Source organism: Zootoca vivipara, chromosome 9, assembly GCF_963506605.1.
Source record: "Zootoca vivipara chromosome 9, rZooViv1.1, whole genome shotgun sequence".
Taxonomy (NCBI): domain Eukaryota; kingdom Metazoa; phylum Chordata; class Lepidosauria; order Squamata; family Lacertidae; genus Zootoca; species Zootoca vivipara.
The window spans coordinates 22,897,428-22,921,103 of NC_083284.1; the positions used below are offsets into that span (position 1 = coordinate 22,897,428).

At 43.0% G+C, this 23,676-nt stretch overlaps 1 protein-coding gene across 5 annotated transcripts in view; it reads left to right on the forward strand.

Moving 5' to 3' along the window:
* NPNT (nephronectin) overlaps nt 1-23,676 on the forward strand; it is a 72,235-nt gene that overhangs the window by 29,083 nt on the left and 19,476 nt on the right. For 3 of the 5 annotated variants that reach the window (XM_035111822.2, XM_035111819.2, XM_035111820.2), the window contains 6 exons: nt 2,826-2,918; nt 7,198-7,290; nt 12,984-13,103; nt 14,922-15,041; nt 17,847-17,981; nt 21,388-21,510. In XM_035111822.2, the coding sequence (XP_034967713.2) occupies nt 2,826-2,918; nt 7,198-7,290; nt 12,984-13,103; nt 14,922-15,041; nt 17,847-17,981; nt 21,388-21,510 (684 nt within the window). The remainder of the gene's footprint in view (nt 1-2,825; nt 2,919-7,197; nt 7,291-12,983; nt 13,104-14,921; nt 15,042-17,846; nt 17,982-21,387; nt 21,511-23,676) is intronic. The other 2 variants (XM_035111821.2, XM_035111823.2) reach the window with 1 other exon arrangement.

Genomic DNA, 23,676 nt, shown 5'->3' on the forward strand with positions numbered 1-23,676 from the left:
TTTGAAGCCAATTTCAGCCTCTGTTGCAGCGTAAGATTTGGGAAATACTGCTTCAGACTTCGGTGTATGAGTAATTTGCACTGAACTTTCCTGGAGATGTTCCAACATTATGTACCATACAAAGGAATGTTTGTCATATATTATCTTGATGTGCAATCTTGATTTACTGCTACATAAAATGTAAGTAGCTTAGCTGTTAGGTACCAGGGACTTGATTTTTATTTTTTGGTAAAGCAACTGTATGTGCAGGATGAAAGCCATTTTCAAAAGCAGCAGCATGTTTGTTTGCTCTAGTTTTCTCATACACAATCCTAATAATGATGCCATAATATGGTGGGTGATTGGAACTCCAATACCTGCTTTATTTAAGATGGCCACAAGTTTAGTTCTCCAGTGCTTCTCCCCATTGCATATGGAAGCATAGGTCCAACATTTGGCACTGCCATTCCAATATGAGAGAGAGAGAGAGAGAGCGCTGCTTAAAGATTAAAGGCCAGCTGCCCGCAACAAAGCTTTGTGAAAGCACATTAAAAGGTTGTAAATGTGCACATCAAACCATTACAATGGCTTTATAGTAAAATACGTTTCATGAACGAAGCATGTGTTTTATAAACTTACATATTGTTTTATATTTGGATTAAGAAAACTTAAACCTATAGTACAACTAGGATAGTTATATGTCCCTTAATCAGAAAGGGCAGTTTAATCATTGCCTTGGGTTGTTCCCCCACCAATCCTGTACTCTAGAAATGTGATACTTTATGCTAACTTTTCATAGAAAATTCAGGAAATGGCACTGCCAACCTATCGAGTTCCATGTTTTCAGTGTCATCCATACTAGATACATGGAGATACTTTTGACAAGAAAATGCATTTGCAGTGCCTGTCTAGAGAAGCTTTTAAGGGCTACTCTTTGTTTAACTGAAGCTTCTTCCTTGCCTACAAATTATGAACCAACACTGGATCATGTATGTATGGTGGAAGAGAGACCTGATGTGTGTCCAGATATGTCTGGTTAAGTTTTAATAGCAGGAAAAGTTCAAGCATGACATTCCGAAATATGCATAAAACATACTCAATGCAAGCATCTGTAGGATAGATATTAAACATTCCTTTTAATAAATAACTATCACCTTATTATGGTATGAATGTATGGACTTAGGCTGTAACTCTATACACACTTCACTTAGCCTGCAAGCCTATACATATCTGATAATGAGAATGATAATAATTTTATTATTCATACCCCGCCCATCTGGCTGTTGCCCCAGTCACATCTGGGCATAAATCCCAATGCACTCGATGCAGCTTAGTTGTAGACACGCATAGGCCTATTATTTTGCTATGTCCTTTTTTTACTGGTTCTTCATAGTGTCATTGGAAGTTGTAGCGGACATACAATACATTCCCTCAGCAACCCACATGTTATCTTTTGCATTTTAAATTAAGTTGCTTAAAAGTGAGGCTAACCATCCCCCCCCCCGTTTGTGTGTATTTTAATGGAAGCATATTGGGCGGCAGGGGAGAGTTGTAGCAGAAAAGTGGTGAACAGGGAAGTATTAAGCCCTGCTTCTTCCCATCCCATCACTTCTGTGCTCCAACTCTCTCCTTTACTCCGCACTGGCCCTAAACAACACAAACCTAGGTTACGAGTAGCAAGTATCAGTTATACAACAAGCGTAACCGGCTGCTATAATCAATCACAAATTTATAAACATATAATGCAGAACAACTTAAATAACACAACCATAAACGTAATATCACTAGTGATTCAATTCAACATCAGTTCAAGGTATTCAGTAGTTCATATTGGGTATCCATATGACATATAAATTGGTTCAAATGCACTTCCAAATGGATGTGTAATACTCGAGATTTTTGGTTCACCGCTACCAGGAATATGTAGTTTGGAATATACTGAGTCTGACGATGTCAGCGGTTATTCCACAGAATGGATTGTCCAAGCGCGGTGACAGGTATAGGTGGCGGCGGAGCGTTCAGGTGAAGACGAGACGTGTCTATGAAGGTGGCAAGGGAGTATCCGAAAGCAAAAAGTATCCAAAAGCAAAAGGCAAGGTTACCCAGGTTATGTGCCTTGTTTCGCCAAAGTTGGCTTCTTCAGTGAGCAAATTGCTTTCCACGATAAAGTACTAGCTGAAAAACTCCAGGTAAGTAACGCTCCCTCAAGTATTACACATCCATTTGGAAGTACATTTGAACCAATTTATATGTCCTATGAATACATTGAACTGATGTTGGATTGAATTGCGAGTGATATTACGTTTATGGTTGTGTTATTTAAGTTGTTCTGCGTTATACGTTTATAAATTAATGATTGATTATAGCAGCCGGTTACGCTTGTTGTATAATTGATACCTAAACTATGGTTTAGCAAGGGTGAGGAAATCCACGAGTCCTGGAGTGCAGATCACAACTACTTCCATCATCTCCCTGTGCTGCTGCTCCTCATGTCTCTGGCGCTATGCCCTGGTTTGGCATAGCATTATATGCAAACTTGGGCTCATGGCACATCCCCCCAAACAAACCACAACCTGTAAACAAACGACAAGCTCATGGATTGTTGGGAGTGACACAAACCACAAGCCCAGGTTCATACCATGCCTTAGCTCAGGGTAGCATGGCAGCAACAGGCCCAGAGGAGGAGCAAACCAGCCACGGTATTTGCTCAGTAAGTCTCACTAAACCATGGTTTGGCATAGCATTTCATGTGAATAAGACCACTGCGTCAAATGCATTATAATCAAATAATGTTTGTGCACCTCAGTTCAACAAGGAGTGATAAGTCTGCTTACGTGTATTCACAGCTGTATGTCAGCCTGGATGTAAACATGGTGAATGCGTTGGGCCAAACAAGTGCAAGTGTCATCAAGGATACACTGGGAAAACGTGCAATCAAGGTAAGATTTATTTTCTTTTAAGAAATGTGGTATTGCTTCATGGTATTGAAAAGAGCAATTGAAACTTGAATTAAATGTTCTGCAGTTAGTTCAAGTTTCAACTGCCCTTGGGTCAGCTGACATACTGCTGAATTTAGCAGGGCCAAGGCTGGTTTGTATATTTACAGCCCTCATCTCTGGTTTGGTGATGCCCAAGAAGAACTGGCGGAAATATATCTATGGCGGTCATTTCCTGCCAGCTGCATTGTATGAACTGGAGTTTCTAGGTCTCTCTACATGAAAATCACAGCACCAATCACCTACTTGAATTGAATTAGAGCTTCCACCCTTCTCAAAGACACCCACTTGGGAGCTGCTGTTACTGCATCCCAGCACAATCCATTTTATGAGAGTATTTTAAAAAAGTTAAGCAAATAGTTGCTTTAGAGGTACAAGATTGGTTCCTTTCCGAGGTCAGCTGTAAGGCCTAAAACTTAAAATGCTGGTTTTGATTTAGGTAACAAGGACCTTGCTTTTATACTAATTTAAAGTATAATAATAATAATAATAATAATAATAATAATAATAATAATAATTCCAGTTTCACTTTGTAATAGCAAACTACCCACAATGACCCCAGTCATATTATAATGAAAAATAACAGTGTTGTTTAAAATGGCCAGTATTGTCAACGTATTGCACTATTTTTATTCACTTCTCCCCAATGTATTATTTTATCTAGTGCTGAGCACTGCCAGGTACTTAAGGAAGTCACAGCCACTCTCTCCAGCAAGCCTTGATAAAGCTTTCCTAAGCTTATTACAGAAAAGCAAGCGAGTGTTTCAGAAAAACCTGACAATTTGAGTGAGGTGGTGCTGTACAGAACTGTGTTCCCTGAGAGTTACTAATCCTCCGATGGCATGATGATTCCTAAATGCTTTTTAAAACTCATTTGTTTGGATATATGAATCTTTCCTTGACAGATTCATGGGGAATCTAAGCCCACACCTCCCTGTGACCTCATTTCCGCTGCTTCCTTCTTTTTCTCCGTCTTACAGGCACTTTGCTATATATATTGTTTTACTTTTGGGAGATATGTCGTTATGTATTGCTTTTATTCTAGAACTTCAGCTCTCAGAAGTGCCCACCACAAAAAAAAATACTGTAGGTCCGCAGCAATTTGAAATATCAAAAACCGAGGAGCTGTTGTAAAGCAAGCTCAACAGAGAGAAGAAAGCTCCTGCTGATGATTTTAGATTATACTTGGCATCCTGTTGACAAATCTGCTACTTAATCATAGGACTCCAATTCATTTCAATGGGGAGCTTTCCAGTGAGACTTTTCAGGGGAGAGGGTTAAGGGCCAAATATGGGCTAGACATGGCATTAAATGTTTCTTTACATGTCACTTGCGGGTGTTTTAAAATTCTATGCAAATAGAATCAGCTGATGTGTGGGGACTGTGTTTGGACTGCTACTATTTACATTTGTCAAAAACCTGCATGTTGAACATAAAGACACATTTACCTTCATGCCCAATGGCTTTGATATGCTATTCCTCTCGTTGATTTCAACAGGAATTAATTAGAGCTTTGCAATAATAATAATAATAATAATAATAATAATAATAATAATAATAATAATAATTTATTATTTATACCCCACCCATCTGGCCGGGTCTCCCCAGCCACTCTGGGCGGCTTCCAACAGAAAAATAAAACACAATAATCTATTAAACATTAAAAGCCTCCCTGAACAGGGCTGCCTTCAGATGTCTCCTAAAAGTCTGGTAGTTGTTTTCCTTTTTGACATCTGTTGGGAGGGCGTTCCACAGGGCAGGCGCCACCACCGAGAAGGCCCTCTGCAACTTGGCTTCTCGCAACGAGGGAACTGCCAGAAGGCCCTCGGTGCTGGACCTCAGTGTCCAGGCAGAATGATGCAATAGGGCCCAGCATCCTACCTGACCAGAGGAAGTTGTTCACTCCTCTAGCCCTGGCTGCAAAGAGTTGCCTATATTTTAAACAAACTGTACTTACAAGGCAGAGCTGCAAATCACACATCAAGCAGCCGGATGGGTGTAATTACTGTTGCTTTCTTTGGCATCCACTGCCTGGCTCTATTATAGGTCAATGTCATTTTATAATATGAATGGCCTTTCCTGAATTGGAAACGTCTACCCAAATTATTATCACACCTTCATCAAATAAAAGTTCTCTTGCTGGAAATGAGATCGGATGGAGTTGTCCAGCTCTAACCAGATGGTGTTGTCGGTGGCAATTTATTTTCAGTGCATTTATAATTGTCATAATCCCAAAAGGCTACAATTCCTGTGCATTCCCTTTATAACAGAGTTTTACATATGTGCAAGTGTTTGTGTGTTAAACACACTTAAGCGTCTTCTCATTAACAAGTAGAAGACAATTCCTTTTTGTAAGGCAGGACATTTAACATTTATTTCCATTTCTTGCACACTAAACACAGAACTCTGAAATGAAATTATGATGTTTATGTGATCAATTGCTTGCATTAATTAATTGATTGCACTTGGAAGGCCATACATGACTTCCAAATTCTTCTCCTTTCCCCTACTTCGCTGAGCTGAAGACATTAAAATTTCCCACTTCTCGCAGCTGATACTGTGAGCAACTGGGCTGTGGATGCTGTGGTGGATATGTAGAGTCCTAAGGGTAGAGGGTGGGACTCACGTGGCACTGTGGGTTAAACCACTGAGCCTAGGGCTTGCCAATCAGAAGGTCGGCGGTTCGAATCCCTGTGACAGGGTGAGCTCCCATTGCTCAGTCCCAGCTCCTGCCAACCTAGCAGTTCGAAAGCACGTCAAAGTGCAAATAGATAAATAGGTACCGCTACAGTGGGAAGGTAAACGGTGTTTCTGTGTGCTGCTCTGGTTCGCCAGAAGTGGCTTTGTCGTGCTGGCCACATGACCTGGAAGCTGTATGCCAGCTCCCTCGGCCAATGACGCAAGATGAGCGCCGCAACCCCAGTCGGTCACGGGTAACTTTACCTTTAAGGGTAGAGGGTGTGCATTAGATCTGCTGCCTAAGGCTATAATCCTAGACACCTTTACCTGAAGTGAGGCCAGATGCGTAGATGTTCTCATAGGATTGTATAGTAAACTGAGTGAGTAGCCAAAGTCCATTTATAAAACAGAAAATCTAACCTGTACTTTCTCAGTGACTTTCACATTTGTTTTTGCCATAACACATATGTATGGTAGCCATGTATCTTACTTTGCAGAGGACAGTCCTCTATTTGACTGGCCCATGTCTGGCTTAAAGACAGTCAGAAGAATGGAGAGTGGGGGTCTTGAAGTTGCCTACCAGCCATTCACCCCTGGAGAATAGACTAAGCAGGCACACAGGTTACCTGGTAACAGACTTCCCCACCACAAGACGTATTGGATTTCTACTTGATTTCTAGTAATCCTGTGGGAGAGAGCTCAGTTGGTTAGAGCATGGGTGCTGATAATGCCAAGGTTGCAGGTTCAATCTCCACATGGGACAGCTGCATATTACTGCATTGCAGGGGGTTGCGACTAGATGATCCTTCCAACTCTGCAGTTCTATTGCATTCTATTTATAGTGTCATTCCTTTTTTATGATGGTGGTGGTGGTGATGCATTTCCTCTTTTTATGACATATAAGTGGTCGCTTACATTTCACTTGAAAAACTAATAATCTGAAATAGTCACAGTTCAAAGAATCAGCAGGACTTCGACAAATCTTGCTGTAGAACCAGGAGGCAAACCCGTGGATCCATTGGTGCACTACTGGCTAAGATAGCAGCCATGTGGAGCCATGGGTGGATGTTTGCAGAAGAGGGTCAGCTGGTGGGGAGACTGAGAAGTTTACTGGCCTGCGGTCACTAATTCTTCCCTGCAACAGCTTTCCCCGAGGGCAGGCCACTCACCCACTAGCTAGTGTCCTCTCTGCTTTTGGAATTACCACAGAGGAAATGATTTTAAACTGTTGGGGAGGGAGAGAATACTGGGTGGACAGAATCTGTATGCAAAGAAAGGGTTAAACAGCCATGCATAGCTGCTGATTCTCCCCACTTCCACCTCTGGGTTAGGAGGGAAGCACAAGTTACATGCAAAAGACTTTTCATGTGCAATCTGTAGTTTGGTGTTCAGTGTGAAGGTCTATAACGGGATATGCCTAAAATTCTCCTGATCCAGAGCTCCATGCCTGCACATACAGGTGTTTGAGATAATACACTGCCATGTTGTTTTACTGGGTCTCAGTCTTTTGACTTCTGCTATGCCTTCTCCTCAACATGTGAAGCTGACCACCCATATGCAACCTCACACGACTGGCCCAGTGAACCACATTTTTTCAGCCCTCCAGATCATCATGCAACACATTTCCCGTGGAGGGGTGAGGACAATCCTTTACTTCAGGTGGTGCGTTCCTTCCACCTGCACGGCTTTAAACCCCCACCATGAAACCTCTTGCAAGTGTGCTGAAAGGACAAGGAACTTGTTTTGGCTGCCACGTGAAAGCCCAGCCTGCAATATAATTGGCATGCAAAGTGACCAAGCTTTGACACTTCCTTGAGGCTGCAATTCTCTCTCCTGGAAAGGCTTGACCTTAGACAATTCTCTTCACTTGCTCTCATGGTTCCCTTCCTACTCAGATCTTTTACGATACATGCTGCTTTTTCTAAGCTCTTTTTTAAACCAAGAAAACAGCCTGTTGCCAGAGTTGTTGTTGTTTACATTTATTCATCACTTTTCACTAAGTCTCAAAGCAACTTACAAATCCATAAAATACCAAAGCACTAAAAACAAAACACAAGAAAACCCAAATCCTGCATTGGTTAAGGAAACAGTCTGATTGAAATAGGATGAATAATTTTATTTAATAATAATTAATATGGGGGTAGTTCTGACACAGATATTAATGTCTGGGTTAGATGTTTAATGTATGTAAAACATATAACAGGTACTGTGGGAATGGCAGTGAGACATGGCCAATATAGGCAGCCTTGCAACTTACAGCATTACATGCCATCCTGACATAGGCATTAATATTAATAATAGCTCAGTGGCAGAGCACATGTTCTGCATGCAGAATGACCCATGTTCAGTTACTGAATCTCCAGTTAGGAGCATAAGTAGACATTAAGAAGCTGCCGTTTCTGAAGTCAAATCATTGATCCATCTCACTATTGCCTATACCAGGCATCCCCAAACTTTGGCCCTCCAGATGTTTTGGACTACAATTCCCATCTTCCCCGACCACTGGTCCTGTTAGCGAGGGATCATGGGAGTTGTAGGCCAAAACATCTGGAGGTCCGCAGTTTGGGGGTGCCTGGCCTACACTGACTGGGAATGGCCCCTGAGGGTTTCAAGCAGGAGTATTTCTATTCTTCCCTAGAGATGCCAGGGTCGAGCAGCAGAGGATGAAAAGGGTCTCTTCCTGAGACTCTGCTGAGCCACTCCCAGGCAGAGAAGACAGCACTGGGATGGATGGTTAAATAACTTGACCTGGTATTAGAACAACGGTCGAGAAGGCATTTTCTGCACGCACTGTAGAGGGAAGCAAGGAGCAGATGGGGTGCATCAACCTGGGAAGATAGCCCATCTAGGAGCAGGAAAACTCTGATCCTAAATCTCCACTGCCTTGTGGGGTAGCCTCAGGAGAAGAAAAGGGAAAGGAGTAAACTCTGCACAAATCTGGATTGGAGTCCCCCAAACGGATGGCATCTTGTACGCCTCCTTCTGGCAACTCCTGCAGCCAAGCTGGTACCAAACATATTGCCTTGCTTTCCTTTGGACCAAATCAGAGAGGCTGAGGGGGGGGGGGGCTTGTTGCCTGGGCAGCTGAGGACCTCTAAACACGTTGCCCAGGCTTGCACCCCAGGGAGGCCACTTCAGTACTGCTAAAACAGCGATTTGACTTCACCCCCCAGAGGCCCACTCCACTGTCTTTCAAGACAGAGCCTGCAACAACTAATTCTTAAAAGTTGCAGCAAGCCACACAGATCCTTGCTTCTGATTGTTTGCGATGCTCGCTGGCACAGTACAGTTTGAAGTTGACGGTCAAAATCTGAAAGCTCCTGAGCAGTGCTGCATTTTGGCTAGGGCTCCTTGGTGGTGGTTGCAAAAGGAGGTCAAGAGAAGGGTGATGTTGCTCAAGCGGGTGTTTTTGTTGTTGGGAAAATCGTACCCACACTTCAGTCCAGGATCACCTATTGCTGACAAATTGTGACCATTGCCCTTCCCCCTGCAATTCACACTATATCATCTCCTCCTCTGGTCTTCTCAGTAGTGTCAAAGCCATTTGTTGGATGGAATTATGTGACACAAGGTGTGACATGAATCTCTCCCTATGCTTTTTTTTTAACAGCCCCAGGCTGTGTCCTCCTTACACTTGTCACCTCCACACACTGGGAACCTGCAGAGTTAATTGTGTGAAAAGAGGACACAGTGCTAGTTTTTGGGGGTGGGCCTTGGGCAAGAAGCTTCCTTTAGGGGACTCACCTCTCTGAGGGGGCTCTCCTCCTCCTCATTGTCATTGCTGCCAATTTGTCTTCTTCCCCTGGGTCCATTCCACCTTTGCATCACCCTTGTCACTGCTTCCATGCTTAGAGACAGCAGGTGAACAGGTAGACACAGCAAAGAAAAAGAGCCGCAGGATTTGGCACCTCCAGGGCCTAGAGATGGGCACCCAACAGGTTGTGGTACTTTGCAGGTATCCCTTGATGCCAGCTCCCGATGCTGACCCGGAATGCATGTCTGGAAGCAGCTTCAGACCAATAATGAAAAGTAGGGATGCAATTATATCCTCAAGAGCAAACAATATTTCATTATTACATACAGCACACCACATTATTGTAGGAGGAGTCTCGCTTATCTCTTCGTAGCTCTCATGCAAATATAGCAGCGCACAAGCAATTGTCTTTCTGGAGTATTTCATGTGTTCACATTAACTGTCTTTCTTCTTGCAATGTGATGTCCAAGCTTAGCAGCCTGCGCTTATATCTGAGACTGCTTTTCCAAAGTGCTGCAGCATCCAACCTGCTCTAAAAGCTTTTCAGTATGCAGCTTTGACGGTGACACTATTCTAGCATCATTGTTATTGTTGTTGTTGGTTGTCTACCCCCCCCCCCAATGAGTGTGAACAGCATCATTGTTGAATTGTTTAACTTGAACTAATGAACGGAAATCTCAGAGAGGAGTATAAGTGGGTTCATTAAAAAAACAAAAAACCTCTTAACTCCCATTAAAAGTTTTGCAAAGAGCAAAGAAGCAAGGAGGGTTGCGATAGATGTTGTGAAAAGATTCTGCAAAGTCTTTGAAACTTTTCATCTGAGAAGATTCAGACTGCTGGGTTACACTTCTTCCCCTCTTTTGTCCAGAGAGAAATTGTGCTAAGTGAAATGTTTAGAGAGCCCGTGAAATAAAAAATAGACAAAAGATGACGTTTCCTGACCTTTTCAGCAAACATAGCATGTGCGTGCCAATTTATTAAGAGTCTTGCATTTCTCTGACTCCAAGCTAAATGTTAATGTTAGCCTGAACCTGCTCAGTAATAAACAGTCCTCAACCTAAACATCAAAATATAAAACCATATGTAAAATGAGTTGTGAAGTGTAGTGGCTAAGAGATTGAGTTGTTTAAACACCCAGGAAATTCCTGGCTAAACACTGTTCTCCTCCGTGAAGATATATGGCCCTTTCTCTCTTTGCTGCTCTCTTTCTTTTAGCCTCGTACACACACACACCCCCTCTTTGGCATTTAGGGATAATCATAGTGATCTAACTTACAGGACAGTTGAAAGGATTATTTGTTGACCTGGAGAAATATATACATTTCTCCAGTGCAACATTTGTGAAATGATTTCACACACCAGGGTACCAGTAGACAACATGGTGCCCTATAGATGTGGTTGGACATCAGTTCCAGCCAACGTGACCAGTGGTCAGGGTTGATGAAAGTTGAGAGTGTCACAGGGCGCATGTCCCTCTTTAAAGTGTCTAGTTCTCTGATTCAGTCATGATATATTATCCTTCCAGGGGCATGGTTGGAGAAAATAGTGGTTGCTCTCACTGCCCCACTGATGGAAGCCATTTCCCTCTCAAGAAAGGAAGCTGTGCCATGGTTGAAGAAGTGGAGAATATATTTTAAAACAGGGAAGGGAAACCTGATGTTTGTGGACTCCAGCTCCCATCGGTCTGAGCCAGTATGGCCTCTGGTTAGGGTCTGTGGTAGCCGAGGTCCATCAACATTTTCAGCCACCCCATGCAACTACGCTAAGGTAGTTCCGGGTGATGTATTTTTCAGGTGTCCATTGCATCGTTTCAGCATACCTGGTACTCACAAGGCACATGCAAACATTGGCATTTCCTAGCTAGTTCAAATGGAAGAGAAAACCACTGAGAGAAATGTCACAGAGCAAAACCTGCTACACAGACATATCGAATATGCTTCTGATATGATAAGAAATGTGCAAAAAGAACAACAAACTACCCACAACAACTGTAAAAGGGTTTTGATGACTTGCCCGTGTACTATGTGTTCAAAACAAGGCAGAGGGAAAGCTGTTACAAATATAGCTTGAAAGTGTAAACCATTTCCCAGAAGAAGCTAAGGCTGCGGAAGGGAAGGAATCACACAATGTTTGTTTAGATTTAATGGAATTATAATGGAGACCCTTAATTAAGCCCCTTGTATTGCTTTTGGCCAGTGAATGGAACACCAGTGGTGGGGAAACAAATGTGACCTTAAGGATCTTCCTAAAGTTTCTAGAATGTTTTGCAAGAAGAGAATCTCAAAACATTAAACAAAACTCTAGCACTATACTAGATGCTCGCACTGTCTTGCTGGTGAAGCGATCGAGTAAAGCCAGCGAAAATATTTTGTACATATTTAATTAAAATCCAGCAACTTATAGAGGCTTCCTGGAACAAAGTATGAATACACTTCCCAGCAGAAACACTTAAAGTATGTGCACTTTATTCTTAGACTATGCCACTAATAGCTAGCCAATATCATTACACTTGAGTACCAAAATATATTATGCCAGATGGTGTCAGATTCAAAGCTCAGTAGAATGATGCAAACAATACAACAGGTGGACTGGGATTTAGTTTTACTAAGCCACTGCATTATTTGGGAGAGAAACAGATATGAACCTACTCTATCTACTGGGTTTAGATTATGTTCTTCACTTAATATCTGCTTTCTAACCTATAGAGTTTAGCTGGACTTGATTTTAAAGGAAGTGGAGCAGTCGAGTCATACGTGCCTATCTATAGCCAAAATCTATCCTAGGACTGATAGAATGTCAGTCCTAAAAATATTCTGGAAAAAATTAAGTTGCCCTTCTCCCTTCAGTCTGTTGGGAGTGGGGTGGTGGAAGAGGGAGATAAAAAAAATGGAAGGTGTGGCAGAAAAGGAGAGAAAGAAAAGGGATGAGAGAGAGAGAGAGAGAGAGAGAGAGAGAGAGAGAGAGAGAGAGGAGGGAGGGAGGGAGGGAGGGAGGGGATGGCAGAAAAGAAGAGCAAATGGCAGAAAGAGAAAAGGGATGACTCCACACACTTTTGATTCTGGCCCCATCCCATGCTGACTTTGATTCACTGGCAGGTGGCCCCCGACAGATTAGCCCTGTGGGAATGTGGCCCTTGACAGACAAAGGTTTCCTGTCCCTGTTCTGAGGGACGCTGAACCATACACTCCATACTTAAAACTCATCCTCTCCCCAACCAGTCAGCTTTAATAATGATGATGATTGACACCAGCCCAGACCTTATGAATTGTTTATACTGATGCAGGTTAAGTCTGGTGCCAGCAAAAGCCTTGACTACGGCTACACAGGCAGGGATAATTGATGTGGGATGGAAGTGGGGAGTGTGCATTGCCTCTATTGTTATGGGATTGGAAGTACTGCAAACAGACTGTCCTTCTGACTATATGTAGGTATGGGGATATATTGCAAGGGGCATTTTAGGATCAAGGCTGGTCTGGTTTAAGAGAACTCTATCACTACCATCTTCTGCGATTCTAAAGATGCCAATATGCAATGCCTGCTCTGTTTTTGATTCCTCCCCTCTGTGCCCTTTTTAGATCTCAATGAGTGTGGTCTGAAACCAAGACCATGCAAACACCGGTGCATGAATACCTATGGCAGCTACAAGTGTTATTGTCTCAATGGATACATGCTTATGCCAGATGGATCATGTTCCAGTAAGTCAAGACCCTTCTGCTTAGGGTTGGTTTTTTTAAACTGATTAAAGAAAACCTTGCCATGAGTAAAGGATGAACTGTGTGCTAAACTGGAAAAGCAAACAATAAAAATGGAATATTTCATCCCATTTTATTATTGCAAGATATATGGGATGGACAGAGCAGTTTCTTTGCAGCCCATGTTCATAAATAAATCTATTCTGTTTCAAAAAGGAATTGCATGAAAAATATAAATTAGTATTTGAATACAGTGTGTGTGTGTGTGTGTGTGTGTGTGTGTGTGTGTGTAAATATGGGGTTGTATCCAATGTCAGTCATAAGCAGAGTAGACCAACGGAAATTAAATGGCATTTCTAATAATAATAATAATAATAATAATAATAATAATAATAATAATAATTTATTATTTAAACCCCACCCATCTGGCTGGGTTTCCCCAGCCACTCTAACTTAGGTCCTTTAATTTCAATGACCCTACTCACAGTAGAACTTAGTTATATACAGCCCATGTACTTTGCCACGAGCTGTATGTAACTAAGTTCTACTGTACTTTGTCAATGCATGCATTTCAAAATTTATTTTATCTTAAAATCTACATTCTTGGTGCATTTTGGTTTGGGTTTTTGAGCCAAGAACTGAAAGGCAATATTTGGAGAAGTAGGAAGGACAATTACTGTAGCTTCCAATTCACATATTTGTCTGGGTGATGTGGATCAGGTCAGTTAATTTTGGAGTACGCAGAAATTGAATTTCTACGAGACACACATGCACAGCCTCTCTTTTACTCACAATCAGCTCATTTGGGAATGTTGTTCTCGGCGAGAGCTGCAACATACCTGGCTGTGTGTTACTGTACAATGTAAACGGAACTCACTAAAACTGTCAGGTGCCTGCTGGTTTCTGTGTTTGGAAACAGTGTTTGGAAACTCCTCAGTGGCCAGGTTCTTCCTTCCTTTTACAAAAGTGAATATTTTGAATACTTCACCACACCAAGAATGGGAGAGGGAATGACAGAACCTTCCCTACAGCCAAGAGATTAGATTTTAGAAGGAGGGTTTCAGATAAGAGCATACCAGTTTCTCCTAAGAATGGAAATTGCTTTTCATTAGTCAGTTCACTGAAAGATCCATTCTGCAAAAACCCAGCAGCCAACCTCTTGAGTAACTTCAATGTACAGAAAGTCATAGGGTGGCTACAGATATTGCCATTCTGTCGCATGTTTTCCCCATATCACTACCTGGGACTGTTTGGCAGAAGATTACAGACAATTACAATCACCACAGGATAGGGTGGTCATTTGAATAATGGACTCCCTCTATACTGGAGCTTTGCTGTACAACAACCTTCTCCAACTGGGTGCCCTGCAGTTGTTTTAGACTACAACTCCCATCAGCGCCTTCCAGCTTGGCCAGAAGTCAAGAATGATGGCAGTCTTAGTCCAGCAACACCTGGAGGTTCACCAGATTGAGGATGGTTCCTGCACAAAGTAGGCAAGATCAAACAAAACCTTTCCTGTTACCTCTGCTGTGCAATTTTATATTGGATCACCTTGATAAAATGGAATATAGGAAGCTGTATGTCAGACCATTGGTCTACCTAACTCCATATTGCCTACACTGACTGGCAGAAGCTCTCCAGGGTTTCAGGCAGGGGATCTCTCGCCGCCTTACCTGGAGATGCCAGGGATTAAACTTGAGACCTTCTGCAGGCAAGACAAATGCTCTACCACTGAGCTGTACCTCCCTTGCCCAATCTCACAAAGCCTCTGAAATTTTGTTGATGATAAGAAATAATTTCATTTGTATGATGTTCCCACAGACGCTCTCTCGTGTTCAATGGCAAACTGTCAGTACGGCTGTGATGTCGTGAAAGGGGAGGTTCGGTGCCGTTGTCCTTCCCCAGGCTTGCAACTAGCTCCTGATGGTAGAACTTGCGTAGGTAAGTCAAAAGTTGTAAGCGTGTTATTTCTCCCTTTCATGCGCACTGGGAAATTCTGGGCAGGAGTGGTTGTTGTTGCCCATTGGCACTGGTGGGTGGGAGGCAAGACATCTATGGAAGTGAGTCGTAAGCAGCTTACACTCACCAGGAGCGACGCCTTGATGCCTTCCACATGTGCTGCATCGTGATGATTTGGGGGATACCATAGCAGGACAGAGCCTCAAACAAAAATGTGCTCTCCCAAGCTCACATTCCCAGCATCTTCACACTCCTGACTCAGTGACATCTACACTGGCTTGGTCATGTCCACAGAACAGATCCCCAAGGACGTGCTCCATGTGGAGCTGGCTTCAGGCACCAGGTCCCTTGGCAGACCAACCCTGCATTACAAAGATGTCCGCAAATGCGACATGATAGCTGACAACACGTGCAGAGCTGACACCCTTGCAAATGACCACAGTGCCTGGAGACAGTCAGTCAGATCATGTATCCACAGCAGTCACCAGAGAAGGAGTGATCACTGGGAGGAGTGCAGAGAAAAAAACGCCATGCTACATGCTGTCATCTGCCCCAGCTGCAACAAAACATGTCTCTCCTGTATTGGTCTCTACAGCGACAGCAGGCACTGGAACTCTCCAATGGTTTGACTTCACCCCGAAGGTGTACACACCCTAATAGCACGTGCTTAAAACTGCCCATTTTTACCTGAGACAGTCTCTGTATTTTGTTGCCTATCCTTTCTGTGTGTGTACTTGAAAGTAACTTGCACTGTGATCAAGGAAGCTTACTCCCAAGTGCAGCCTTCACCAACTTATTTTTTTCCTCATAAACTAACAAGAGCATAGCTAATTAAAAAGTTGGCAATCCTGCTGCCACTTTGTAATCTGCAAAGGCAACTTAGGTTATATGTTGCAGGGGAGAAGCACATGAGCTGACACTTTGATCAGCCTGGATACAGCGAAACTAAGGGTGGGTGCCATGTGTCTCTCTAGATCAGGCATAGACAACCTTGGCTCTCCAGATGTTTTGGAACTACAACTCCCATGATCCCTAGCTAACAGGGCCAGTGGTCAGGGATCATGGGAGTTGTAGTTCCAAAACATCTAGAGAGCCAAGGTTGCCTATGCCTGCTCTAGATGTTGCTGGATTACAGATCCTATAAACCCTCAATCTTGGCCATGCTGGCTCTGGGGCTGATGGAAGTTGGAGTACAGCAACATCTGGAGGGCCATGTCCCGGCACCAAACGATACATGGGTGTTTTGTGTGAGCTCACCCAGTGACTTTTAACTAAAATTAAAGGCAATATCTAATAGTGCATGAACTGATGCACATCAGCACTGGGGGGGTGGGGAGGGGAAGGTCAAAGTCTCAGAGTGGAGTTTTGAAAATACTGCCTGACACATTTTGAGAATGATCTTCTCAGGAGCAAAGGGTCACTGTATCTCTTACCCTGGTACTTCGGCAGAAACAATTCATTCAGGAAATATTTTTGTGAAAGAACATTTTAATGACTGAAGGAATGTTCCCCAAGTGAGTTTATTCAACTGGTTCAGCAGAGTAATATATATGAAGACCTTTTGCCCCAGGATTGATCGTTCTTGAAATGTGTCGGACAACTTTCAGACTATAACAAACCACCTATTTTAAGCATGGGTTTGAGGCTTTGCATCTTCCCCTTACTGCCCCCCCAACAAAAACTGTTGTTAACGCACCTCAAGTTTCTCCTACAATCAGTACTTCCCCAAAAATCACATGGGTAACTGTATACTATGCTAAAATTTATTCAGGTTTGGGAAACAAAACTGAACTGTGTTACTCCTATATCCAGTTTTACAGATGCTTTAAAGCTCTATGTCTAAGCTTTGTGGGTTTGTTTGTTTTATGGTTCTGGCATTTTCCTGTGCAGACCTGCGTCTTACTGCTGAATCAGAGCAAACAACAATCTGCAAAAAATCTGGTTTTCTTTTGCTCTGATTCAGCAGTATAACATGGATTTCCCCAGGGAAAACTCTGGGACAATAAAACTCTCAGACACAGAGCTTTAAAGTCCAGTCCTGTGCCTAGAAATGTGGCACAAAAGGAAGTCTTGCATGTGACCTTAGTTTGGGAGGGGGGAGCCTTGGAGAAATGGGTGGGAAGAGACAGAGAAGTTGAGCATAAAAAGGTAAAGGTAAAGGGACCCCTGACTATTAGGTCCAGTCGTGACCGACTCTGGGGTTGCGGCGCTCATCTCGCATTATAGGCCGAGGGAGCCGGCGTACAGCTTCCAGGTCATGTGGCCAGCATGACAAAGCTGCTTCTGGCGAACCAGAGCAGCACATGGAAATGCCGTTTACCACCCCACTGTTGTTGGTGTTTAGTCGTTTAGTTGTGTCCGACTCTTCGTGACCCCATGCACCATGGACCCCACTGTAGCGGTACCTATTTATCTACTTGCACTTTGACATGCTTTCGAACTGCTAAGGTTAGCAGGAGCTGGGACCGAGCAACAGGAGCTCACCCTGTCGGGGGATTCGAACCACCGACCTTCTGATCGGCAAGCCCTAGGCCAGGCATCCCCAAACTTCGGCCCTCCAGATGTTTTGGACTACAATTCCCATCATCTCTGACCACTGGTCCTGTTAGCTAGGGATCAGGGGAGTTGTAGGCCAAAACATCTGGAGGGCCGCAGTTTGGGGATGCCTGCCTTAGGCTCTGAGGTTTCCAAAAAGTATTTTTGACCTTCTGGTTTTCTCGCATGAACATACTTGTGGGTGTACTATGATTAAACCTTTTGGTGAAATTAATGGATTTCTACTTGTAGATGTGGATGAATGTGCCACTGGGAGAGTTACCTGTCCTCGATTCAGGAAGTGCGTCAATACTTTTGGAAGCTACATTTGCAAGTGCCATAAAGGATTTGATTTGATGTACATTGGAGGCAAATACCAGTGCTACGGTAATGAAATGAGCTTATCACAAAAGCATTCCTAGAAGAAAACTGTGTGCAAAATATAACGTTACTCCAAATCTGCCTACTTATTACAGGAGGCAATGGCAGTCTTCCCTTCTGTGATGTGCACAACAGCCCATCATGAGACCCATCACCCTAAAACACAGTAGCCCTGCATCTTCAGCACAGCTCCACTTAATTGGTTGCAGCTATGCAGGTCTATATCTCCCATAATGTGTAGTTCCATCCTTAGAATACAGAAACTTTGCCTCACATTGGGCTGGGATTGTTGCCTCCATTACTTGCCCCATTTTTGAGGTTGGGGATAATACTACAAAGCCCACAAACTCCTCTGAGGTGGCTAAAGCGGTTCAGACAGCACATCGACAAATCTGCATAGTCCAGGCATCCCCAAACTGCGGCCCTCCAGATGTTTTGCCCTACAACTCCCATGATCCCTAGCTAACAGGACCAGTGGTCGGGGAAGATGGGAATTGCAGTCCAAAACATCTGGAGGGCCGAAGTTTGGGGATGCCTGGCATAGTCCCTGTTTTTCTGTAATTGCACAGAAGTTGTCTTCAGTTCCTTAAGAGTTACTTCAGTGCTAAATTTTTTAAAAGCATTGTGATCCCACTGTAACTGGCATTACAGCCGATACCTCATCTCGATGGTCATGAGTTTTTCTCGTTCCCAATCAGCCTGCTTAAAACGGAGACAGATTCCAATGTGATTTGCGTGTGGTAGAATACTAATTTAAGATTTACTGAGATTTAGGGGATAAGAGGCTGTGGAAGGGAAAGATTTTTTATAGCTGCTGCACAAGCTCTTCACAGTGAACTAATTTGCAAAGTCCTGAAATAGCTAACGTAGGCCTTATCCATTAAAATAATCTATGACCTGTCAGCAGGATTTCGTTCTTGCGAAGGCCCGTGCATATAACAAACTTTTTGGTAACACAGTGAGCTCCCCAACAATTCCTGTGCAAATAAAGGTCCACATTCGGATTTATTGCAGGCTCAGGCGCAGAGAACTCTTTGGCGACAGAAATCCTGAACATTGCTATTGCTGATCACTACTGAACAATCTGTTACTGAGGTTTTTAAAATGCATTAGGCTCCACTCCCACCTGAGGAGAGAAGACGATATGTGCCATTGAGCAAACATCGGCCCTATGGTAGCAGTTGTTAGTCATCTAGCTGGCGTCACTGCTTCTGGTGTTGAAATTGCTGATAGCTCCCACTCCTCCATGCTTCAGCACCCAAACAGGGGCCCAGTGCTTCATAACTTGGACTAGACCAGGGGTCAGCAAACTTCTTCAGCAGGGGGCTGGTCCACTGTCCCTCAGACCTTGGGGGGGCGGATAATAATAATAATAATAATTTTTATTTATACCCCGCCCATCTGGCTGGGTTTCCCCAGCCACTCTGGGCGGCTTCCAGCAGAAATATTAAAATACAATAATTTATTAAACATTAAAAGCTTCCCTAAACAGGGCTGCCTTCAGATGTCCTCTAAAAGCCTGGTAGTTGTTTTTTCTTTGACATCTGGTGGGAGGGCATTCCACAGGGCAGGTGCCAATACCGAGAAGGCCCTCTGCCTGGTTCCCTGTAACTTGGCTTCTCGCAGCGAGAGAAGCGCCAGAAGGCCCTCAGCACTGGACCTCAGTGTCCGGGCAGAATGATGGAGGTGGAGACGCTCCTTCAGGTATACTGCACCGAGGCCGTCCAGTATACCTGAAGACTATATTTTTTGGGGGGAAATGAACGAGTTCCTTTGCCCCACAAATAACCTAGAGATGCATTTTAAATAAAAGGGCACATTCTACTCGTAAAAAAACACTGATTCCTGGACCGTCCGTGGGTCGGATTTAGAAGGCGATTGGGCCAAATTCGCACACACACCCGGCCTTAGTTTGCCTACCCATGGACTAGACAACAAACAGGAGTGTTGAACAGCTTCTTCAGCTACCCCACACCACAGTTCCTGAGGGGAACTGTGAGAACGTGCTTAAAGCAAAAGTGCTGTATCTCAGGGTTAGAGCATCTGCTTTGCATGTGAAGAGTCCCAGATTCAATTCCTAGCATCTCTAGATGAGGCTGGAAGATACCCTTTCCTGAAAGCCTAGAGAGCTGCTGCCAGTTAATGTGTCCTGTCCTGAGAACTTCGGATGAAGGGCGGTAGATAAATTAAATATAATGATGATGAAAGTAATGAGCTAGATGGATCAATGCTCAGACTCAGTGGAAGACATAAAACTTTCCTAAAACTTTCACCCCAAAGATTGGAATCCTCAAAACATTGGCCAAACTCCTGTAAATAACCAATATTTTTTCCAGCTGTTTATGGAGGAACCACGTAGTCAACCAAATACAATTTGAATAGAGTGGACTTTGCCCATCCTAATATGCATTTGGAAGTGTGTTGATGTTTTCATGAAGCGAATTACTAGACGTAAGGTTTTTTTTAAATAAAAAAAACCATATATTTATTTTCTTTCCCGCTTGTAAGTTATAATTAGAATGGCCTAAAATGTCTCAGCCATTTCTTCTCAGTTGCCTGCCTACAGAATTTCCAATGCCTCTTTAAAAACCATTTACTAAAAATATGCAAGCATTTGCTGTGGCCAGAAGGGTTACTTCCAAAGACTATTTTCAACATCAAGTGTTGGGGCTGGGCCTCAGAATACCGATAAAGTCAATCGCTTGTCAACTTGTGCTTTTTATTTTCACGATTGGTGTTTCAGTATGTTAAAATATAAATACAATTCTTTCAGGGATGGGAAATGTGTGGCCAATGCCAGTTTTACGGATAAGCTAAACAAACTATAGCTTAGGGCCCCACTCTCTTGGGGGCCCCCCAAAATTTAAAGAAATAAAACTGGATGTACATTTTCAAAATATAAGATAAAAAAACAAATAAAATAAAAACTAAATACAGCAACAGTGTTTTGTGTCGTGTAGGCTCCTATGATGTAAGTAATAGGCCCTGCCTGCTAGCCTGCTCCCTAAAATATCACTGGTTTTCTCATTTCTATATAAAGGGTGCCCACAAATCACCATATAGCATATATTCAGCAGGGGGGGAAACAGCGACAATTTGCTGTTGACAAAGGACAGCTGGATATAAAGGGCCCCATTACCTCCAGTAGCTTAGGGCCTCATCAAACCTAAATCCTGGCTGTGGCCCTCCTGATGTTGGTAGACTTCAACTCACATCTGTCCCAGTCAGCACGCCCAATGGTCAGGGATAATAGAAGATCATCAATAACTGGAGGGCCACAGATTACCTATTCCTGATTTGCTTCACTATTTCAGCAAGCAAGGGAATGATAATTGATGACTCCATGTTCAGTTTTAAAATGTGCCTTATGATTGCTATCACACGAGTTTTCATGCAATGCTTTTCGTTTCAGACATAGATGAATGCACACTTGGCCAATATCAGTGCGGGAGTTTTTCACAGTGTTACAATACACAGGGATCTTACAAATGCAAATGCAAAGAAGGATACAGAGGTGACGGAATGAACTGCATAAGTACGTAATGATCATTTTCTTCTTGAATTCCAAATCCCGAAACGTCGCCAGGCATCCTCGTGCCATCACACTCATCTAATTCTGAAGGAATGGATAGTGTATTTAAAGTTTTATGAGCCTTGATATGCCAGTGTAAAAATAAATTTCCTCGCACTTTTCGTTTTTAGAATGAAAAGCCAGTGGTCCTAGTTTGTAGTTACATCTCTGTACATTGCTCTAATTGTTTTAATGTTTTGCAGTCTGCAGTTTTTCTTAGGAATATGGTCTGCTTCCCTAAGCCTTTTCCTGTTGACTGTTATTAATGCTTTTCCTGTCATGGTGTGCATTGCAAATATATATATATGTAATTCTCAGTAGTTAACTTTAGCAGATCACATGGGTCTCTATGATTTCATTATAGAGTTCAAGTATTGAGCAATGTGGTCTTCCTTAAGAAGTCTCCCCAGCCATGTACACACTAGTCCCTCTTTCAGCTGAAAGCTATTTTCTTACTTTGCACTATCTGTTGCTTTTAGCAGCTCAGGGCCTCAGTGCCCATCTCAGGAAGCCTCCCTTGAAGCATCTCCTCTAATTATAGCTTGATTTTAAATGAACATTTGGAAATCGTTGGCTTAACCTGGCCAATGTGGCAAGTTAAAGTGGCAGAGAGTGCAGGAAGCTCCAAATTCAATGCTTTGTACTTAGGATTTCAGGTAGCCCTCTGAAACCTTGGAGAGGTAAAGCCACCTGAAAAGAAGTTTGGCTAGGTGAACCAATGGTTTGATTCAATATAAGGAAGCATAGTATGTTCACTGTTTTCACTGGAAATAGTTACATGTCAAGAAACACAGGAGAAAGGAAGAAAACCTTTAAAGATGACTTTATAGACCCCTGCATTTGTACATTCTGTTCCCAAATGACTCCTTCCTGTTGTCTTAAGCATGTTGAAATCTTGTAGGGACTTTGCATGGTACAGTCACCTCTGAGTTTGTCAAGTTAGAGAGTTTATAAAGTTATAGAAGCAATAGTGTTTCCTGCCTGCTTTTGACAGCATGTGACTAGCTTTTAAGAGAGATCTGAGAATCTGTGCAAGAGAAGCTGCTTCTGGCTTCTTTTGCTTTGCTTGTTGGGATGGATTTCCCGCATGCGAATGAGAAATGTGCTTGCTTGTCATTGTGAAGAAACAAGATTGGTAGTGTGGTTATTGTTGGACTGCACAGAAACCTGATTTGGTCGGGCAACCTGCATGAAAGACTTTGATGGATCCAAATAGGTGATTTTCAAAGATGTCTTTTCTTTCGAGAACACGACTGATAGCCTTGCTGATAGTGCTAAATCTTTCACCAGCTTTCAATATTATTGAAAATGAGACGGGTTTTGGCTCAGCTGAGGCGCGTGGCAGAGGTGAACAGGATCCTTTTAATGTGCTTCTCTCTGAGATGGCATATCAGAGGGAAATGTGGGGTAAGGGATGGTCTCTGTCTGTCTTTGTACCGTTCCTAATGCAGTGAGGCTTCAACGCTTAGACGTTTGGATGACAGATAACCAATGTAACGGTTGCAGCAAATGATAAATCCTCTTCCTTAACAATAATTCCTTTGCTGGTTTATTCAGTTTTGTGGGGAAGTAAGGATGTGGTTATAGCTCTTAAAACACCAAGTGTTTTCAGTCATCTGAAAAGATTGTTATTTGTTATTTATTCTATGTCAAGGCTAGATGCCTATTTGTATTTACCTTATAGATGAAGCCTGTAAACGACAACAAAAGCGCACGTTATACTTGCTAGGAAGAAGCTGCTAAAAATGTCCTCCCTTCAACCCCGATTACATCACCCAGAGATGACCCTTTGAAATTAATGAACATGGGTTGACTCTGAGTGGAACTTTGTTTGACATAACACAAAGTCTGGACTTACCTGCTGTGTAAATTCTCACATTGCATTGTGAATCTCCAGAGCCTTGCTTCACATTTCTAGTGGCTAATGCCAAGGACGCAGGAGACACAGGTTGTACCGTGATGGCCCGAATATAAGTTGCACTTTACAATAGGAGGGTGGGAAAGGGAAAAAAACCAAACTCCAAATATAGGCTGCATTGTCAGCGGCCTTTCCCCTTCCTCGCTCTCTCCCTTCCTGGCCTTGGGGGAGAGGACGGGGGACTATGCGCAGGGTGGGTGCTGCTTTGCTGT